Raw genomic sequence first — 16,760 nt, forward strand, 5'->3', positions numbered from 1 at the left:
AAACTTTCGGAAATTTTCGATACCTATACCCTTTAGGTTTACTCTTTAGCCATTTGATTACGTCTCTCCTAAATAAATATCGGAAATTATCGAATATTAACGGAAATTAATGAAAATTATCGGAAATTATTGAATATTAACGAAAATTATCGGAAATTATTGGAAACTTTTTTGTATCATGAGTAGATAACGAAAATTATCGGAATAATGTTCGATATCCGATAACTTATCCTTAACCTTATCGATATGGAATTTTTGAATTTCGACGGATATTATCGGATACCGGATTTCCGATGACCCGTAACCTTAACCTTATCGGTATTGCCAATATCCAACGAATTTTTATGCATTGACAGTCCTAGAGATAATGTTCCAAATGAAACCCCTAAGCGTGGCAAACATGAAGGCCACTATCGCATGCACGCTACTACGTGGGTGGATTTCGAAGCTACACCAAATTTCGCGTTTATTTATTTTATTTGTTTCGATACTATTAATAATGTTGGCTTCACCTAGAAAACTACAAAAGCTGTACAAAAATATAGCAATAGCTAGCATAGCTAAGAACAGGAAGTAGAATAGACTCCAACATAGCATTAGATAAGATCCCGCCAATTATGCACGAAACATGGAATCCCCTCTCCCACTGTCCCATGCATACCAAACTATAAGTTTTACAAAGGGACCTCGTGGGATCATACCTGTTATCCACTTCATGTAGATTTTTAATAGAAATCATTGGTTATCCACTGATGGAGTCTATGTTGTAAAAGGCGCCCTGGGCGCTCGCCTAGACGTTCTAGACGCGCGAGGCGTCCAAGGAAAAAAGCTCCCAAGGCGCAAAATTATGCCTATTTCTAAATTTTCTAAATCTCGAGCGCTCTAGGCGCTCTCCTTAGACGTCCTAGGTGCGAGACTTGACGCCTCTCCTCGCCCGGCGCCTTTTACTAGATAGAATGGAGGAGTCATAACTGTCAGAAGTATGTATTATAAGTCCGCTTACTATTCGGTTTTCACCCATGGGTAACTTATGATACAAGTTTCGTTAAGCAGGTGTCTTTGATGGGAACGTAAATGGCCTCTTAACACTTATTAGCTCTTGGCGTCTTAACACTATTAGCTCTTGGCCTCTTAGCTAATTCTTCAAGGAAGATTTCAGTGTTATGTGTCCTTCGAGCAGATTTTTTGGTACCTATTTAAAGAGGAAACCGTAGAGCCTTTCAAGGCAAGATGGCGTAAGGAGCTAGTGGCTGGCTGCGACGACTGACTCGGCGAAATTCACAGTGGCATATTGATTACCCAACAGGAAGTTATTTCCAATTAGATAAATCAGCTCGCTATTACTAATCGGAAGGAAATGTTGTTCCCACCCCTCCTTGAGTTTGTTAGAGGTGGGTGGTGGGAGTGTGTATAGGGATTATTACTGGTGGATTTTTCTAATTCGTTCAAGGGTTTGTTGTTTTCAGTGTTGTGAAAATGGTTGGATTCTTATTTGTCTTTGGTGTTTAAGGTTGCTTGTCTTGGCGCTGTTTTTGCTCTTTCCTCTGAACTCTGGAGGTCTTTGCCCCTTTGTTAGTTAGAGTGCATATTTCACGTATTTTAGCGTGTTAATTTATCGATCAATAAAAATGATTGGTATCCAATATAGGAGTAGATAGATAAGAAAAAGCCAGCCAATTTACCGGTTAACAACTTAGGAAAGAATACCAAGTGAGATGGATGGATATGTTCAAACCTACAGAAAAGAGTACACTAACAGTAGGCACGTACATTGTACACTGGATAAGTAAAGTTTTTATGCTCTACTAAAACTCTGTTAAAGGATCTGCTTAAATTGTACTGCAATCTTAAAGAAAGAAAAAGTTCCACTGAATCTTAAAGTGTTCACAATTGTCAAAAACAAAAACGACACGTGTAATCGAGTTGTGAGGGAGAATTTGAGACATAGATACACTGATACAGTCGAATATATTCGAACAGGTATTCCAATCCAAGCAACCAAAAGCATTATATAAAATAACATGATATAATAAACCTTAAAAGCACTGCATTTCCTCGTGGCAGAATTTTAGTACCTAACATCATATCTCGTTTATATCTGGTCTCCAGAATCGTTTATGACTTTCCAGATAGAAACTGAAAAATGTTTTCACTTTTCCAAGCCCTTGCTGTAAAGAAAATCATAAACAAGAGCTAGTTGATGATTATATTATGGTGTATGTGTTACTCTAATATGTTTTCTTCTTCCCTTCTAATCTCTTCTTCTATTAAGTTATTGTTTTAAGGCACGTTGATAGATTCAGTGGACTTGGTAACAAGGTGCATTTGTTTTTCCTGACAAGGCCTCTTAGTTGTCATTTGAACAACCAATTTAGTTTCAATGAATGAAATGACTGGGGCATGGCTTGGATTTAAATAAATGTTGGATTTGAAATTATCAGATAAACGATATCTCACCCTCATGACCAGAGTCATCCTCAGCAGTAATTTTTTTGTCCAAAATGACGAAGATGACCAGACAATGTTGCTCATAAGCATTCTGGAACAGTGCAATCCGTTCATCTAAGGGGCGGAATGAGGATATTCATAGATCCTGCTAGATAAACAGACAGATGAATATCATCATGGCTGAGATGAGTCACACTAACAAGGAAATCGATAAGACTGAAGTCGACACTTTAGCTTATTCTCCAGCAATTATTCCCAGAAAGTGGGCCCCACTTTACTTCCCTCAGCTAGGGGTGTAAATTCGGGCAGGCCGGGCCGTCCGACCCAAAAACTAAGACAGACCGGGCAGGCCAGGCTTAATATTTGTGAGCCCATAAACAAATTCAGGCCGGACACAAGTAGATAATTTGCTACTCAAAGACCGCCCAAAGCCTGCTTTTTATACGGGCAGGCCAGATCGGGCGGAACAGGCCACTACTTTTTTTTTTTAATTTAAATTTTCAAATGAACGGTATTAAATACAATATCCTTTCCTTTCCAACATCACATATCATAAGTGATAGTATTATTTTATATTTAAATTACACTGACAAATTTTTAATTTTAGCCTATAATAAATAATTAATTAGAGTACAATAAACTTTCTAATAAGAAAATATATTACCATTAATGTTTTGAAAAGGTTAATTATAAGTAAAAAAACAATTATATATTTTATTTTTCTTGACACAAAATTGACAATTATAAAATTGTAACTTTTAAGTCTTTTTAAGAGGATATTAAATGATTAATGGTACATAAAAGGTTTTCAGGACGGGCACCAGGCCGGGTATCAGGCCGGGCATCATAATTAATCGCAAAGTCCGAGACCCCCAATAAATTAATCCAGGCCAGGCCGGGTGGTCCATGACGGGCCATAACAGGTTTTGGGCTACTTCGGGTACAGGCGGACTCGGGCGGATACAGGCATGCCGAGAATTTTCGGGTATTATTTACACCCCTACCCTCAGCTCTGTGGTCCTACCAACTCCCTCTACCTTCTCACGTGGCACTATACTCACATCACCAAATCACCATCTATCAAAAAAATCATCATTCTTTCCCGATTATTGAGGAGGGGGACAACAGACGTGGCCAATCTACTGAAGTTACAACAAGTTTAGATCGGACCACAATTCTTACCTAAAATAGGCAACTGGGACCCCACTCTCCGGAAGTCTAACTATAAAGCTCTGCTGTTTCATTTGTTCTGAAGACATAAAGATTGTTCCAAGTCTCTTAACACTGAAGATCTCACAGAACTCAAATTCAGAAAATATGAAGTCTACTTACACACTTTTCAGTTCATTCAAGCGTCTGAAATCTCAGGCAAAGTCATCGCCAACGTCGTCCGTAACTCCATGGCCTAATTCTCGCAGTTCATTCGACGGATGGTTAGCCGGAGAACTTGACGCATTAAGGTTTCGAGGAATTGAAGTCGGTCCATCTGAGTCTTCTTCATCGATTGCTACATGGTTCATGGGTGCAGTTGATGTTGCCATCGATAGCCAAAAAAGTGCTTTGGAATTGTTTATGAAATCATACTGCAAAAGTGATAGGAAAGCGATTGAGAATCATGTTGAAGACGTTGTGGAACTGCTAGATGCTTGCAATAATCTGAGGGAGAAAATAGAGACCATTCGCAACTACATTGATTTGATGAAGACTGTTGCGCATTGGCTAGATGGGAATTCGCAGCCTAGTAAGACTGCAGTAGAACGTGCCACCGTTCTATTAGATTCTTGTGAAAGATCAGAGAAGAAATTCGGAGGACTAGAGAAATGTCTCTCCAATCTATCGAAACTAGCCGTGAAAGGTTCTTGTGCAGGTAAATCCAGCGAGACGGCATTAGAAGAAATTCTGAGTGGTTCTAGAGCCATCACTGTTCTTGCAATTGGTGCAATCGGAATCATGTTGTCGTTTAGATCAAAACGTGGTTTACCTGTTACAAAATCATGTGAAATGTCACTATGGTCGAATTCATTAAACGATCTACGCAAGGAAATGAAAGAAGGAATTGAAAATCACAGAAAGTCCAGTGGTGCAGTTTTAGATGAGTTGAGAGACTTAGTTACCGCAGGCAAGAAATTGCGGGAAATGCTGAATTCCCAACGACTAGGAAATAAAGATGTACAAAGAGAATTGAGGGAGTGTGTTGAGGAATTGAGAAGAAATTGTGGGGAAACAGAAACGGGGATCATAGATTCATTAGAAGGGAGAATAGATGATCTCTATAAGAACTTAATTGGTGTTGGGATAGCATTATTAGATATTGTCACAACCAGACCTAAATTTTTAGTGGTCTTTAACCCCCATTGATGAGGAGATAATTAACTGTAAAGAAAATTCGAATCAATAGTTTACCGATTTCTAATCTTAGTCCTTTCTGTCTTTTGTTTATAATGCTATTCTGATTGTCATGAAAATGCATGTTCCGTTATTCTAAAATATTAGTAAAATTCCATCCACCATTAGGGTTGTCAAGACGAGGAAGATATCATTCATAAGAAAACCTGTTGAAGTTAACTTATGTTGCAGATGCGACTGGATTTACTAAATACTTGAGACATGTTTTAAGCAAAGAAAGGGTTTATAGTTGGATCATCATCATAATCATCAATAAAATGGCAGTCCTACTATTTTTATTGACGGCTAGACAAAGTCCAAGTTCCATAAACACCCATTAAAACCACATTGCAGATGAGACTGGATTCACTAAATATCTTCAGACATGTTTTAAGCAAAGAATGGGTTTATAGTTGGATCATCATCATAATCATCAATAAAAACTGCAATCCTAATTTGGACCAAGTCCAAATTCCATAAACACCCACTAAAACCACATTAGTGATAGGATATCAATTTCCTTTCTCTCTTTGGAGTGGAATTCTCCTTCTGCCCATATAAAAACCCGTTCTCAGATGAAAAAGAAAGTTTCATCTTTAGCCTAAGGGAACCAAAGGTTGGTGAAAATGAAAGTTTTATAGTACAGCAAACGCTCTGGTAAAGTCTCAAGAGCTTATGATACAATGCACGCATCTTCAAAGTAGAGTTGAAGGATGATATACTCTGATTTTACATTGAACAGTGTGTTACAAACTTCCTCTGATGCCTCCGTCTACAATTGTCACTTGATTCTTTCGTTACTAAGAGAGAACTTCAGATGACATACTAAGTCGATCCGAAATTCAACCAAGCAAGGAGAAATATGAACCCAAACACAGACAGGAAGAGTATACTGAAAAGCTCCATCATAACAAGTTACCTACCTATCAAACACTCAACATCAAATATCCCAGAGCTATGTTAGGTCTTCTTTTTGCGCTACCTCTGAAACGATATTCTGCCGTTTCTAAAACCAAATTTCACACAATGAACCAATCAGTTTCAAGTATTGAGAATAAATCAAAAACTACTCTCTTCCCGAATTTAGCCAAATCGTGAGAGATTACAAAATTATAAAATCAGTTAAGATCAAAGTATCAAACCTTTAGAAAGTTGACAAAAAAGAAAATTTTCACACAGCAGTACTCAGCCTACCCTTTTATTCATAAGCCTATACTTTCTACTGGACATTTATTGAAATTTAGAGGCTACACTATCCTCTACCCAAATGATACTAGATAACTAACATTAACATTATTTGAGGACCTTTCATCTCACCCTACATGTGAAAGAGGTAAAAAAAAATTGTGTGCAACTTCATGAGATGCACATTACATAAAATCATACACCTTAAAGGCGTAATATAATATTAGCATTTAGTTCTTGTCCCAAAAATATTTTGGTTAGTACAGAGAAACAATCCTACAAACACAAATATAAATATAGGGGGTGTTATTTAATTAAATTTCCACTATAAGACAACTATCACTTAACAACAGACTAACAAAAGATAACCAAGTGACCAAATTCCTAAAGCTAAAAGATATACATCACACCTAAAATGGCTCTGCCACTAAACAACAGAGTCTACAGGAATAGACACTAAAACTCAGCACAAGCTTGATATCCATTGGCAATTCATAATTGAAAAGAGAGATTATACTGATAATCTAACTCGAAGGGTGCTAAGGCTAAGATTTTCACACCAAAGCTACGCAACAACCATGTTAAAGGATATGTAATAACCTTGATTGCCATTTAAAAGATAATCACTATTAGTGAAAGATGACAGGGAGTTTGGAGTCATACATTTTTCGACTTGAATTTGTGCGGCGAATGCTCTCTTCTGCTGCTCCTAAAACCTGACGACTGATGTCGTAATTTTTGCTGCTGAGTTCTAATCCATAACCATTACTCTGTATTACTCCCGGAGGAGTCAATTCTGCGGAAAAGTTTCTCAAAATTAAGAAACAGACAAACAATTACACCACTTCCATGGAAAAGAGTAAGAAAAATCTTAATCACCTTGATGTATATCACTTGCGGTAAATGAAGAAACCCTTGTTTCACTATGGCTATAAATTAAGGGTTGAGGCCTTGGCTTGGAAGACAAGGGTGTAGTCTTATCTTGCCCAGATATCTGTTCCAAAGAAGATATAAGTAGAAATAACTAATCCAAGCGCCAAATACTCCATTAGATGTAAAACAACTAATTTTATTGTTAGAAAACCAAATAACAAGAAATTAGGGGTATATAAAGAACCCAAAGACAGCAAAGGCATTCCACCAATGAAAGACAGGCATATTTGAAAAAGAACCAAAAGTTTACACAGACGAAGTGAAAGGGACACAAGAGCGCACCGCAAATTTCAAAGATCTATTGTAAAGAGTCACAAGGCCAGTGAAAAGCCTGACAGCGTAGTCTGCTATCTCCTCAGTTTCATATTCCGCGAAGGCATAACCCTTGGGACGATTAGATTCTCTGTCTCGTGGAATGTGCAAGTCCACTATCCGTCCTGCCTGAATGAGGATATCATACAATACTCTTTCACTGACCCTCTCATCCAAGTTACCTATGCAAAAATAATTAACAACTACAAGTAAGATGGCTAAACTAAAGAAAATGGTAGCAAGTCAAACATATCAATGACCCACAATGGGAATAAATTGACAAAACAAAAAAGGTACTGTACAGATTAAAAACACATACAGAGAAAGGTAACCATAAGTTAAAGTATGAAACCTCGAGCAAGATATAATGAAAAAAGAATTTACGTGTATAAATGAATTAAGATCAGTTTAAAAAGAGAAGTTCCCTCAACATGAGTATATCCTTGCCATACAAAAAGCACTACAATATACTACATAAGCTAGGGTGCAGGCCTGCTGGCGTGCAGCCATGGGTTGGGTAAGAGACTGCCTGAACTAAACCCTTCACAAAATGCAAAACAAAAATTGCTGGATGGAAGGATGGAATTACTAAATACTCCGTAGCAAACCAAACAGCACAAAACTGAGCCTCAAATACCAAAGACGGAAATTGGATGTACAGTCTAAACCCCTGTATGAGAATATGGGACGTTGGTAACACAAAATTCATTTTGTTTGAAAATACAACCATAAAATCAGAATCATCAGTTGAATCCTTTTCAGACCAACTTCTGAAATCAAACTTCATTCCAAGAATTAGCGTACATCACGCATGCCTACTTCTATTCGATCTCATCCAGATTCCAGACTGTCAGTGTTCCTAGGTAATAAATCCAATTTTCAACAAAGCCATCACCTTAAAAGAGTACAGAGGTTTATCGACAAACAACAAAACTGGTGAATGATATGATGCAAAACTTTCAGTAACAATAGAATTTCTCAACCATTAGGTATGAAACGATATATTATTGTTTCAAAAACAATAATAATTCAAACACAGCTTGAAAACCCTAGAAAACATTATTACTGTAATTGTGAAAATCTCAAAATTGAGAAGTTTAAGCTGAAAATTAAATCATATAATCAGATGAAACTTACATAAATCAAATTATTCAATCACAAATTTCAATATATAGGTTGTGCATTATGAAAAATTTCAAAAAGTTTGAAAATTTATATGGATATATATCAAATTAAATTAGAACCCTGATACAATAATAAATAAGATGGAATTAATGAGAAAGAAATTGACAGGAGCTTACCAACATAAACTGTGCAATCCCTATTTCCAGGCATGATTTGTTGCTTCGATTGTTGATGAACAGACCACGCGAGAGAATTCCTCACCTCCTTGTAAATAAATAAATAAAACTTCTGGCTTATACGGTTATTATTCTAGCATCCCCAATCCGTTTTTATACCTACACTCGGATTATATTCCTTACACGCTCCTTACACCTAATGACCGGAACGTAGTAAAATTCAATGCCGCAGAAGGGGCGGAGCCCGAAACTTTAGTAAGGGGAAGCAGGATACCTAAATATTGAAGTGTTTAATTGCTAGGGGTGCAAGATACCTAATCTTTAATAAGGCAGTTTAATTGCTAGGGGTGCAAGATACCTAAAGAGGGCTTGGAAGCCCACAAACCTTGAAATTTTAGACTTGGTGATGCACTAATAGAAACTAAAAAAGGAAACCAAAGCAGTAAGAAAAAGATAGTTGAATTGAACACAGAATTGATAACAATAAGAACGAAGATAAAGGAGTTTTTCGATAAACCTAACTCTCTGATATAATCTATTGATTATAAACGTAGGAAAATTTAGTGTAGCACAGAACAGGGGTAACAGGGATAGGTTTAAGTTTCGTCAGAAACTTAATAGAAAACTGATTCTAGGATCAAGATTCTAAGATAAAAGATTGATAAACAAACTTGATAATAAGATGTGTCTTGTAAACAAGAATTCCAGCCTTTATATAGACTTACATAAACTGATTAAAGGAAAGAGTTTGACGAAAACTAGAAAAGGAAATACTTGCGAAGCAAACTAACTTAAACTGACGTAATGGATCAACAGTCATAGTTGATCCAAAAATAAGAGGTCAACTATTACAGTTGATACAGAAGAAAATGATCAACAATAATTGTTGATACAGAGAAAGATGTACTACATCAGTCTCCCCTTCTTGAAAGAAACTCACCCTCGAGTTAAAGTATAGAAAGAACATCATTCTCTCCATGGAATTTGAATATTTCTTGCACATTGAAGATATTAGAGATGTTCCAAGTCGATGGAAGATCAATAACATAAGCATCGTCACTGATTTTCTTCAAAATCTTGAATGGTCCATATTTCTTCATCTTGGTCTTGTTATAAGTACCAGTAGGAAATCTTTCTTTTCTGAGATGAATCATAACCAATTCTCCTTCACCAAAAGTTTTAAGTCTTCTATGCTGATTGGCATCGTCCTTGTACTTGTTGTTAGAATCTGCAAGCTTTGACTGTACCTCTTGATGTATGAGTGAAGCTTTCTCAACAAAGTTATCTGCCTTAGCATTTGATTTACGCAGCTTGGGAAGTACCACCAAATCTAAAATATGATTAGGAACCTTAGAATAAACAATCTGAAAAGGTGTCTTACATGTAGACCGATTAACTGAAGTGTTATAAGCAAATTCCATATGTGGAAGGAGATTATCCCATTGCTTCTCTTTTCCTCCAATAACCTTGGCTCTAATCAGATTTCCTAAAGATCGATTGACCACTTCAGTTTGTCCATCTGTTTGAGGGTGAGCAGTTGTACTATATTGAAGTTTAGTACCCAAACGCATCCATAAAGACTTCCAAAAGTAGCTCAAAAATTTAGTGTCTCGATTAGAAGTAATTGTTTTGGGAATTCCATGCAAACGTACTACTTCTTTGAAAAATAAATAAGCAACATTGGATGCGTCAGTTGTTTTCTTGCATGCTATGAAGTGAGCCATCTTTGAATAATGATCAACAACTACCATAATAGAATCATTCCCCCTCACAGTACGTGGTAAACCAAGCACGAAATCCATGCTAATATCCACCCAGGGAGCTTCAGGAATTGGTAGAGGAGTATACAAGCCAGTGTTTTGAATATTACCTTTAGACTGTTGACAAATCATGCATTTTTGTACGTACTTTTGAACATCTCTTTTAATAGAAGGCCAAAAATAATGTTCTTCAACCAAAGCTATTGTTTTATCACGTCCAAAATGTCCACCAAGGCCACTGCCATGTAATTCTTGGATGAGATGAAGACGTGTGGAACATTGTGGAATACATAAACGATTTCCTTTAAAGAGAAACCCTTCTTGAATGAGCAAATCATCAACACTTCATGTTGAAGAACCACACTTGTCCCAAAGTTGCTTAAATTCTTTGTCTTCACTATATAAATCTTTTAAGAAATCAAAGGCTAAACTCTCATGTTTAAGAGTAACCAGAAGATGAGCTCTCCTACTCAAAGCATCAGAAACTTGATTAAGTTTACCACTTTGATGTTTAATGGAAAAAGTATATTGGTTAATAGTAGATAACCATCTATCATGCATCTTATTGACCTTTGCTGAAGTTTTCAAAACCTTGAGAGCTTGATTATCAGTGTTGACAACAAATTCACTGTGAATAAGATAAGGATGCCAATTCTTAAGAGCTTGAACAAGAGAAATTAATTCCAATTCATAAGTAGACCACTTCTTCCTTGTATCTGAATTCTTTTCACTATAGTATGCAACTGGATGTCCTTCCTGAGATAACACAGCACCAATGCCAACAACAGAAGCATCACAATGAATCTCAAAAGGTTTATCAAAATTTGGCATGGAAAGAGCAGGTGCACTGCACAATTTTTTCTTAAGAAGATTAAAGCTCTTATCTGTTTCTTCAGTCCACTCAAAAGTATCACACTTCAAACAATCTGTCAAACCAGCTGCAATGGTACTAAAGTTTCTCACAAATCTTCTATAGAAATAAGCTAACCCATGAAAACTTCTTACTTCACGAATAGATGTTGGAGTAGGCCAATCCACAATTGCCTTAACTTTAGAATCATCCACAGAAATACCAATATCCGACACAACATATCCCAAGAAAGTGACCTTGTTTGTAAAGAAAGTGCACTTCTTTAGATTCACATACAAAACATTGTCCTGCAGTGCCTGAAAGACTTGAGAAATGTGAAATATGCTCTTCTTCATTGTTGCTAAAAATCAGTATGTCATCAAAATATACAATGACAAACTTTCCAAGAAAAGGTTGCAGAACTTGATTCATGAGGCGCATAAAAGTACTAGGAGCATTAGATAATCCAAAAGGCATCATTAACCACTCATATAAACCTTCTTTTGTTTTGAAAGTTGTTTTCCATTCATCACCTTCTCGAATACGTATTTGATGATACCCACTACATAAATCAAGCTTTGTAAACACTTTAGCACCCGAAAGCATATCTATCATGTCATCAATTCTTGGTATGGGAAACCTATATGGTATAGTAACTCTGTTTAATGCTCTACAGTCTATACACATACGATGTCCACCATACTTTTTGTCTACTAAAAAGGATGGACTAGCACAAGGACTTTTGCTAAGTCTTACCAAACCTTTTTGTAACAAATCATCAACCTGACCTTGTAAAATCTCATGTTCTTTAGGACTTAACCTATAATAAGGTTGATTAGGAATAGAAGTTTCAGGTATAAAGTCTATCTGATGTTGTAGATCTCTTAATGGAGGCAAAACATTGGGTAATTCAGTAGGAAATAAGTCATTGAAAGAAGATAATAAAGGTTGTACCTTGTCTGGAATTTCCACCATTGGTTTATCAGCTTCATGAGAACTCAAATAATGATTTGGTTGTAAAGAATGAACAATGGTAGCAACTAGTGCATTTGTCTTCTTATCTGATGGTTCCTTGACTGAATTAGAAGATTGTAAAGGCCATAGAACTTTAGTGAACCATTCATGAACAAAGGTATAAGTATTCTCATAGCAGTTATGAACAACACGAATATCATACTTCCATGGTCTTCCCAATAATAAACTTGCTGCAGTCATGTTAATAACATCACACAAAACATAATCGGAATGCCCAGGGAAAGAAAACTTCACCAAACATTGATGATTAATTTGCTGAGTGGAAGAGTTGTTTATCCATCCAACTGAATACGGTTTTGGATGAAGAGTAACAGGTAAACCAAGTTTCTCAACTAACTTTGCAGAAACATAGTTTTCTGTACTTCCACTGTCAATGATCATAGTGCAAAGCTTCTCTTCAATGAAACAATGAGATCTGAAAATATTATGTCTCTGAGTAGGACATGGTTCAGTGATTAAAACTGGTCGAATCATCCCAAGGAAATCTGCATCATAAGTCTCATGTTCTTGAAGATAAAATAATTCATCATCTCCTAATGCCTCTTCTTCTTGTGTTTCGTCTGAAGTTTCATTAATGTAAGCATGGAATTTGCGACAATCACTAGAAGTATGGCCAGTTTGGTTGCACTTGTTACATTTATCTCCTCGAAATTTTGAATAAGGGTTAGAGGGTTTAGATAATGGTGGAAAATATTGTTGAAACTGATTACCTTTAGTATTGCGAACAAAATTTCGTTGTGGAGGAGGCTGAGGTGGCTTAGCATATGAGATATGCATTGTAGGAGCAGGTTCAGAAGGAACAGAAGTAGGTTGTTGTTGCTGATATGGTTGGTTTGCACTTTTGTCATGTGGATCAACAAAGATAGTTGATCCCTGTGAGGATGGATCAACAACGATTGTTGATCCCTTTTCACCTTGGTAACCATAAGAATAATTATATGGTCTGGCAGTTTTAGAAAAGTGTTGATAACGAGCTTGACGTGGAGTTGCTTGTCTAGAGGTACTGAGTACACGCCTTTCAACTCTAATAGCTTTTTGGATGGCTTCAACCATTGTAAACACGGACTGCGTCAGTCCCTGTTGAATTAAATTATTCAAACCAGCTATAAACGTGCAACTAATTTCTCTTCAGTTTCATTTAATTGGTTACGAGCAACTAAAGCATAGAACTCAGCAACGTATTCTTCAACTAATCTGGCCCCTTGTCGACAGTTCTGAAGCTTAATAAAAAGTTGTTGCATATAATCTCTAGGTAAGAATTTATCTCTTAATAATTGTCTCATTCTTTGCCATGTACGTATAGGAGGTTTATGAGCATTGCGTCGATCTTCACCGAGTTTTTCCCACCAAGTTGCAGCTCCACCTTTTAATTTATAATCTACCAGTTTAACTTGAGAAGATTCAGGAACTTCCATGAAAGTGAAAAAGGAATCGACTTCATAAAACCAATCCAGCAAGTCTTCAATATGAAACCACCATGAAAACTAGGTATATCAGCCTTCAACTTATATTCTGGTAAAGTTCCATAAGGATTCATACCATATTTTAATCGTTTTTCATCAACCCATTGTTGCTCTTTGAGTTCTTCAGCTTTGTCATCTTCATCATAGTTGAGGGGTATGGTAATCTTTTTTTTGTTAACATAACCTTCCAAGGGTTCCCTGTGGTAAAGGGTATGGGAAATATTCTCAGGAATATTATCATTATGAGTAAAAGAAGGTTTATCTTTTTTGGTGTCATCTTCTTCTTTTTCGCCAGAGCTTTGGTCCCCTTCTGTATCATCGGTTAATTTAGGCATCACCAAGTCACCAAAACCAGCACGTTTCCATAATTTGTCTATACAATCTCCATGCATAGCAAGTGCAGATTTTAGAGAATTTGTAGATGAATCAAGCTTGGTAGCAAACTTGGTTTCTAAGGAACTAAAAGACGTTTCAATTTTGTTGTCGATCTTGGTTTCAAGTGTTGCGCTGAGATTGGTTTCAAGTGTTGTGATAATGGCATCAATATCAGTTGGTGTTAACTTGTCTCCCATTGTAACGAAAGGTAGGTGGGTGAAAATTTAGGGTTTTGAGTTGTTGCCGAAGTTGTGGAAAGGATCTGTTTCTAGATAAAAATATAAAAACTCTGTATCTGATACCAACTAGTGTAGCACAGAACAGGGGTAACAGGGATAGGTTTAAGTTTCGTTAGAAACTTAATAGAAAACTGATTCTAGGATCAAGATTCTAAGATAAAAGATTGATAAACAAACTTGATAATAATATTGATAATAAGATGTGTCTTGTAAACAAGAGTTCCAGCCTTTATATAGACTTACATAAACTGATTAAAGGAAAGAGTTTGACGAAAACTAGAAAAGGAAATACTTGTGAAGCAAACTAACTTAAACTGACGTAATGGATCAACAGTCATAGTTGATCCAAAAATAAGAGGTCAACTGTTACAGTTGATACAGAAGAAAATGATCAACAATCATTGTTGATATAGAGAAAGATGTACTACTTCAAAATTATATAAAAGACTATCTACTCTAAGCGACCTAATAGCCTATTTATACTAGAGCAAGAAATTTAAATAAGGAAACTCAAGTCTAAAGACAGAAACTAATAAAAATACCCATAACTTGCAGGACATTCCTAAACTAAAGAACGTTCTAAAAACAGCATATTATGCTCCTGCATTAACCACCCCGGGTTGAAATCAAGCTCGTCTATGACGAGAAATTTTATCCGACTTCTGCATATATTTCAGGATTAATTCGCTTATGTCCCTCTTCCGTAATCCATGTACTGCACTTAGCTTACTTCCCAAGCCACTTAACTAGGAACTGTCGGTATGGATTACCATGTCGAGACCTAGTTTCCTTCACATCAAGCACCTCTTGAATGACATCAGGTTATTCGGCAGCTAGTTCCCCTTGCGCGGACTGTTCGTTACTGGACGTTTCAGCAGCATCATCCCCATCAAACCATAAAAATTATACAAGTCAGAAACATTGAAAATGGGAATGACTTTTAGATCATCAGGTAATCCAAGAACATAAGCATTAGAGATGATCTTCTTGATTATCTTATAAGGTCCCATCTTCCTTGATGCTAACTTGTAATATCTACCTCGTGGGAACCTTTCCTTCCGCATAAACACCATAACCCTATCTCCCTCCTGAAATGCTTTAGGCTTGCGATTAGCATTGGCGGCATTCATATATCTTTCATTTCTCTTGGTAATGGCCGCCCTCACTTGTTGATGTATACTCTTTATGTGATCAGCAAAATCCTCACCTTCATGGATAACCTGTGTACCAATGGGAGTTGTACAAGGTCTACAACATGATGTGGATGGTATCCATATACAGCCTCAAATGGTGTTCATTTAGTCGTATGACTAACTGAATTATTATAGGCGAACTCGGTTTGTGATAAAATTTGATCCCAGTTCCTAATATGATCTCTTACTAAACTTCTTAGTAAATTTCCCAAACTCTGGTTTACTACTTCTGTCTGGCCATCAGTTTGTGGATGGGCAGTGGTTTAATAACGTAAGTCAATTCTAAATTTCTTCCATAAAGTCTTCCAAAAGTGTCATAGAAACTTGACATCTCGATCAGACACAATAGAAGATGTAACCCCATGTATACGCATCACCTCGTTGAAGAAAAGGGAAGCAATATTAGAAACTTAAGAAGTTTTAGAGAAGGGAATAAAGTGAGCCATCTTAGAGAATCTATCCACCACAACGAAGATAGAATCATGTTGTCTGGCTGTTTTTGGCTATCCTAGCACGAAATCCATACTGAGGTGTACCCAAGGAGAGTGTGGAACCGGTAATGGAGTGTACAATCCAGTATTTTGGAACTGCCCCTTTGCGAACTGGCATATTCGACACCTCTTAACCAGTATGTCAACATCCTTGTCCATAGAAGGCCAATAATAACGACTCTTTACAGCCTCTAGAGTCTTATCTCGTCCCTAATGTCCTGCTAACCCTCCACCATGAAGCTCTCGGACAATACTCTCCCTTAAGGATCCAACATGAATGCATAATCGATTACCACGAAAGAGATAACCATCATGAAGAGAAAATAGCATACCTGACGTTGTTGGCGATGTACTTAACTGTTGTACCACTGAACCACAATAGGGGTCAGCAGCATATTGATCCTTAATCACTTCAAAACCGACTATATGAGTTTGCATTGTTATCACCAGCACATGTCGATGACTAAGAGCATCAGTTACCTTGTTCTTTTCCCCAGATTTATGTATTAGGGAGAATGTAAATTCTTCAAGATAGTCGATCCACTTTGCATGTCGAGGCTTGAGTTGCTTTTGAGACTATAAGTAGCGCAAAGCTTCGTGATCCGAGTAAACCACAAAATCTTTGTGGACAAGATAATGTTTCCAATGTTGTAAAGAACGAACTAAAGCATAAAACTCCATATCATAAGTGGAATATTTCCGTTTAGCCTCAATTAGCTTCTCGCTAATGAAAGCCACATATCTGCCATCTTGGCTCAAGACAGCTCCAATTCCAACATTTGAAGCGTCA

At 36.8% G+C, this 16,760-nt stretch overlaps 1 protein-coding gene across 2 annotated transcripts; it reads right to left on the reverse strand.

Annotated features, from left to right (window-relative positions):
* Nucleotides 1-4,258: 4,258 nt before the first annotated feature.
* Nucleotides 4,259-8,837, reverse strand: LOC113333344 (spliceosome-associated protein 49-like). 2 transcript variants are annotated; one of them, XM_026579854.1, is made up of 5 exons: nucleotides 8,565-8,837; nucleotides 7,234-7,445; nucleotides 6,898-7,012; nucleotides 6,682-6,814; nucleotides 4,259-4,429 (listed from the first exon to the last, which is right to left on the reverse strand). In XM_026579854.1, exons 1-5 carry the CDS (start codon nucleotides 8,596-8,598, stop codon nucleotides 4,426-4,428), a joined length of 498 nt encoding a protein of 165 aa, XP_026435639.1. In that variant the 5' UTR covers nucleotides 8,599-8,837; the 3' UTR covers nucleotides 4,259-4,425. The 2 variants fall into 2 exon arrangements, with proteins under 2 accessions (XP_026435639.1, XP_026435638.1); XM_026579853.1 differs by lacking the exon at nucleotides 4,259-4,429 and adding an exon at nucleotides 5,236-5,839.
* Nucleotides 8,838-16,760: the final 7,923 nt, after the last annotated feature.

Source organism: Papaver somniferum, unplaced genomic scaffold (assembly GCF_003573695.1).
Source record: "Papaver somniferum cultivar HN1 unplaced genomic scaffold, ASM357369v1 unplaced-scaffold_132, whole genome shotgun sequence".
Lineage (NCBI taxonomy): Eukaryota > Viridiplantae > Streptophyta > Magnoliopsida > Ranunculales > Papaveraceae > Papaver > Papaver somniferum.

Excerpts from the sequence above, each read along its gene's own strand:
- LOC113333344 (XM_026579853.1), bottom strand. The coding sequence starts at position 8,598 with ATGCCTGGAAATAGGGATTGCACAGTTTATGTTG. Across the intron at positions 7,446-8,564 it reads GGATTGCACAGTTTATGTTG|GTAACTTGGATGAGAGGGTC; the intron begins GTAAGCTCCTGT and ends ATTTTTGCATAG. Across the intron at positions 6,815-6,897 it reads CGCAAGTGATATACATCAAG|AATTGACTCCTCCGGGAGTA; the intron begins GTGATTAAGATT and ends ACTTTTCCGCAG.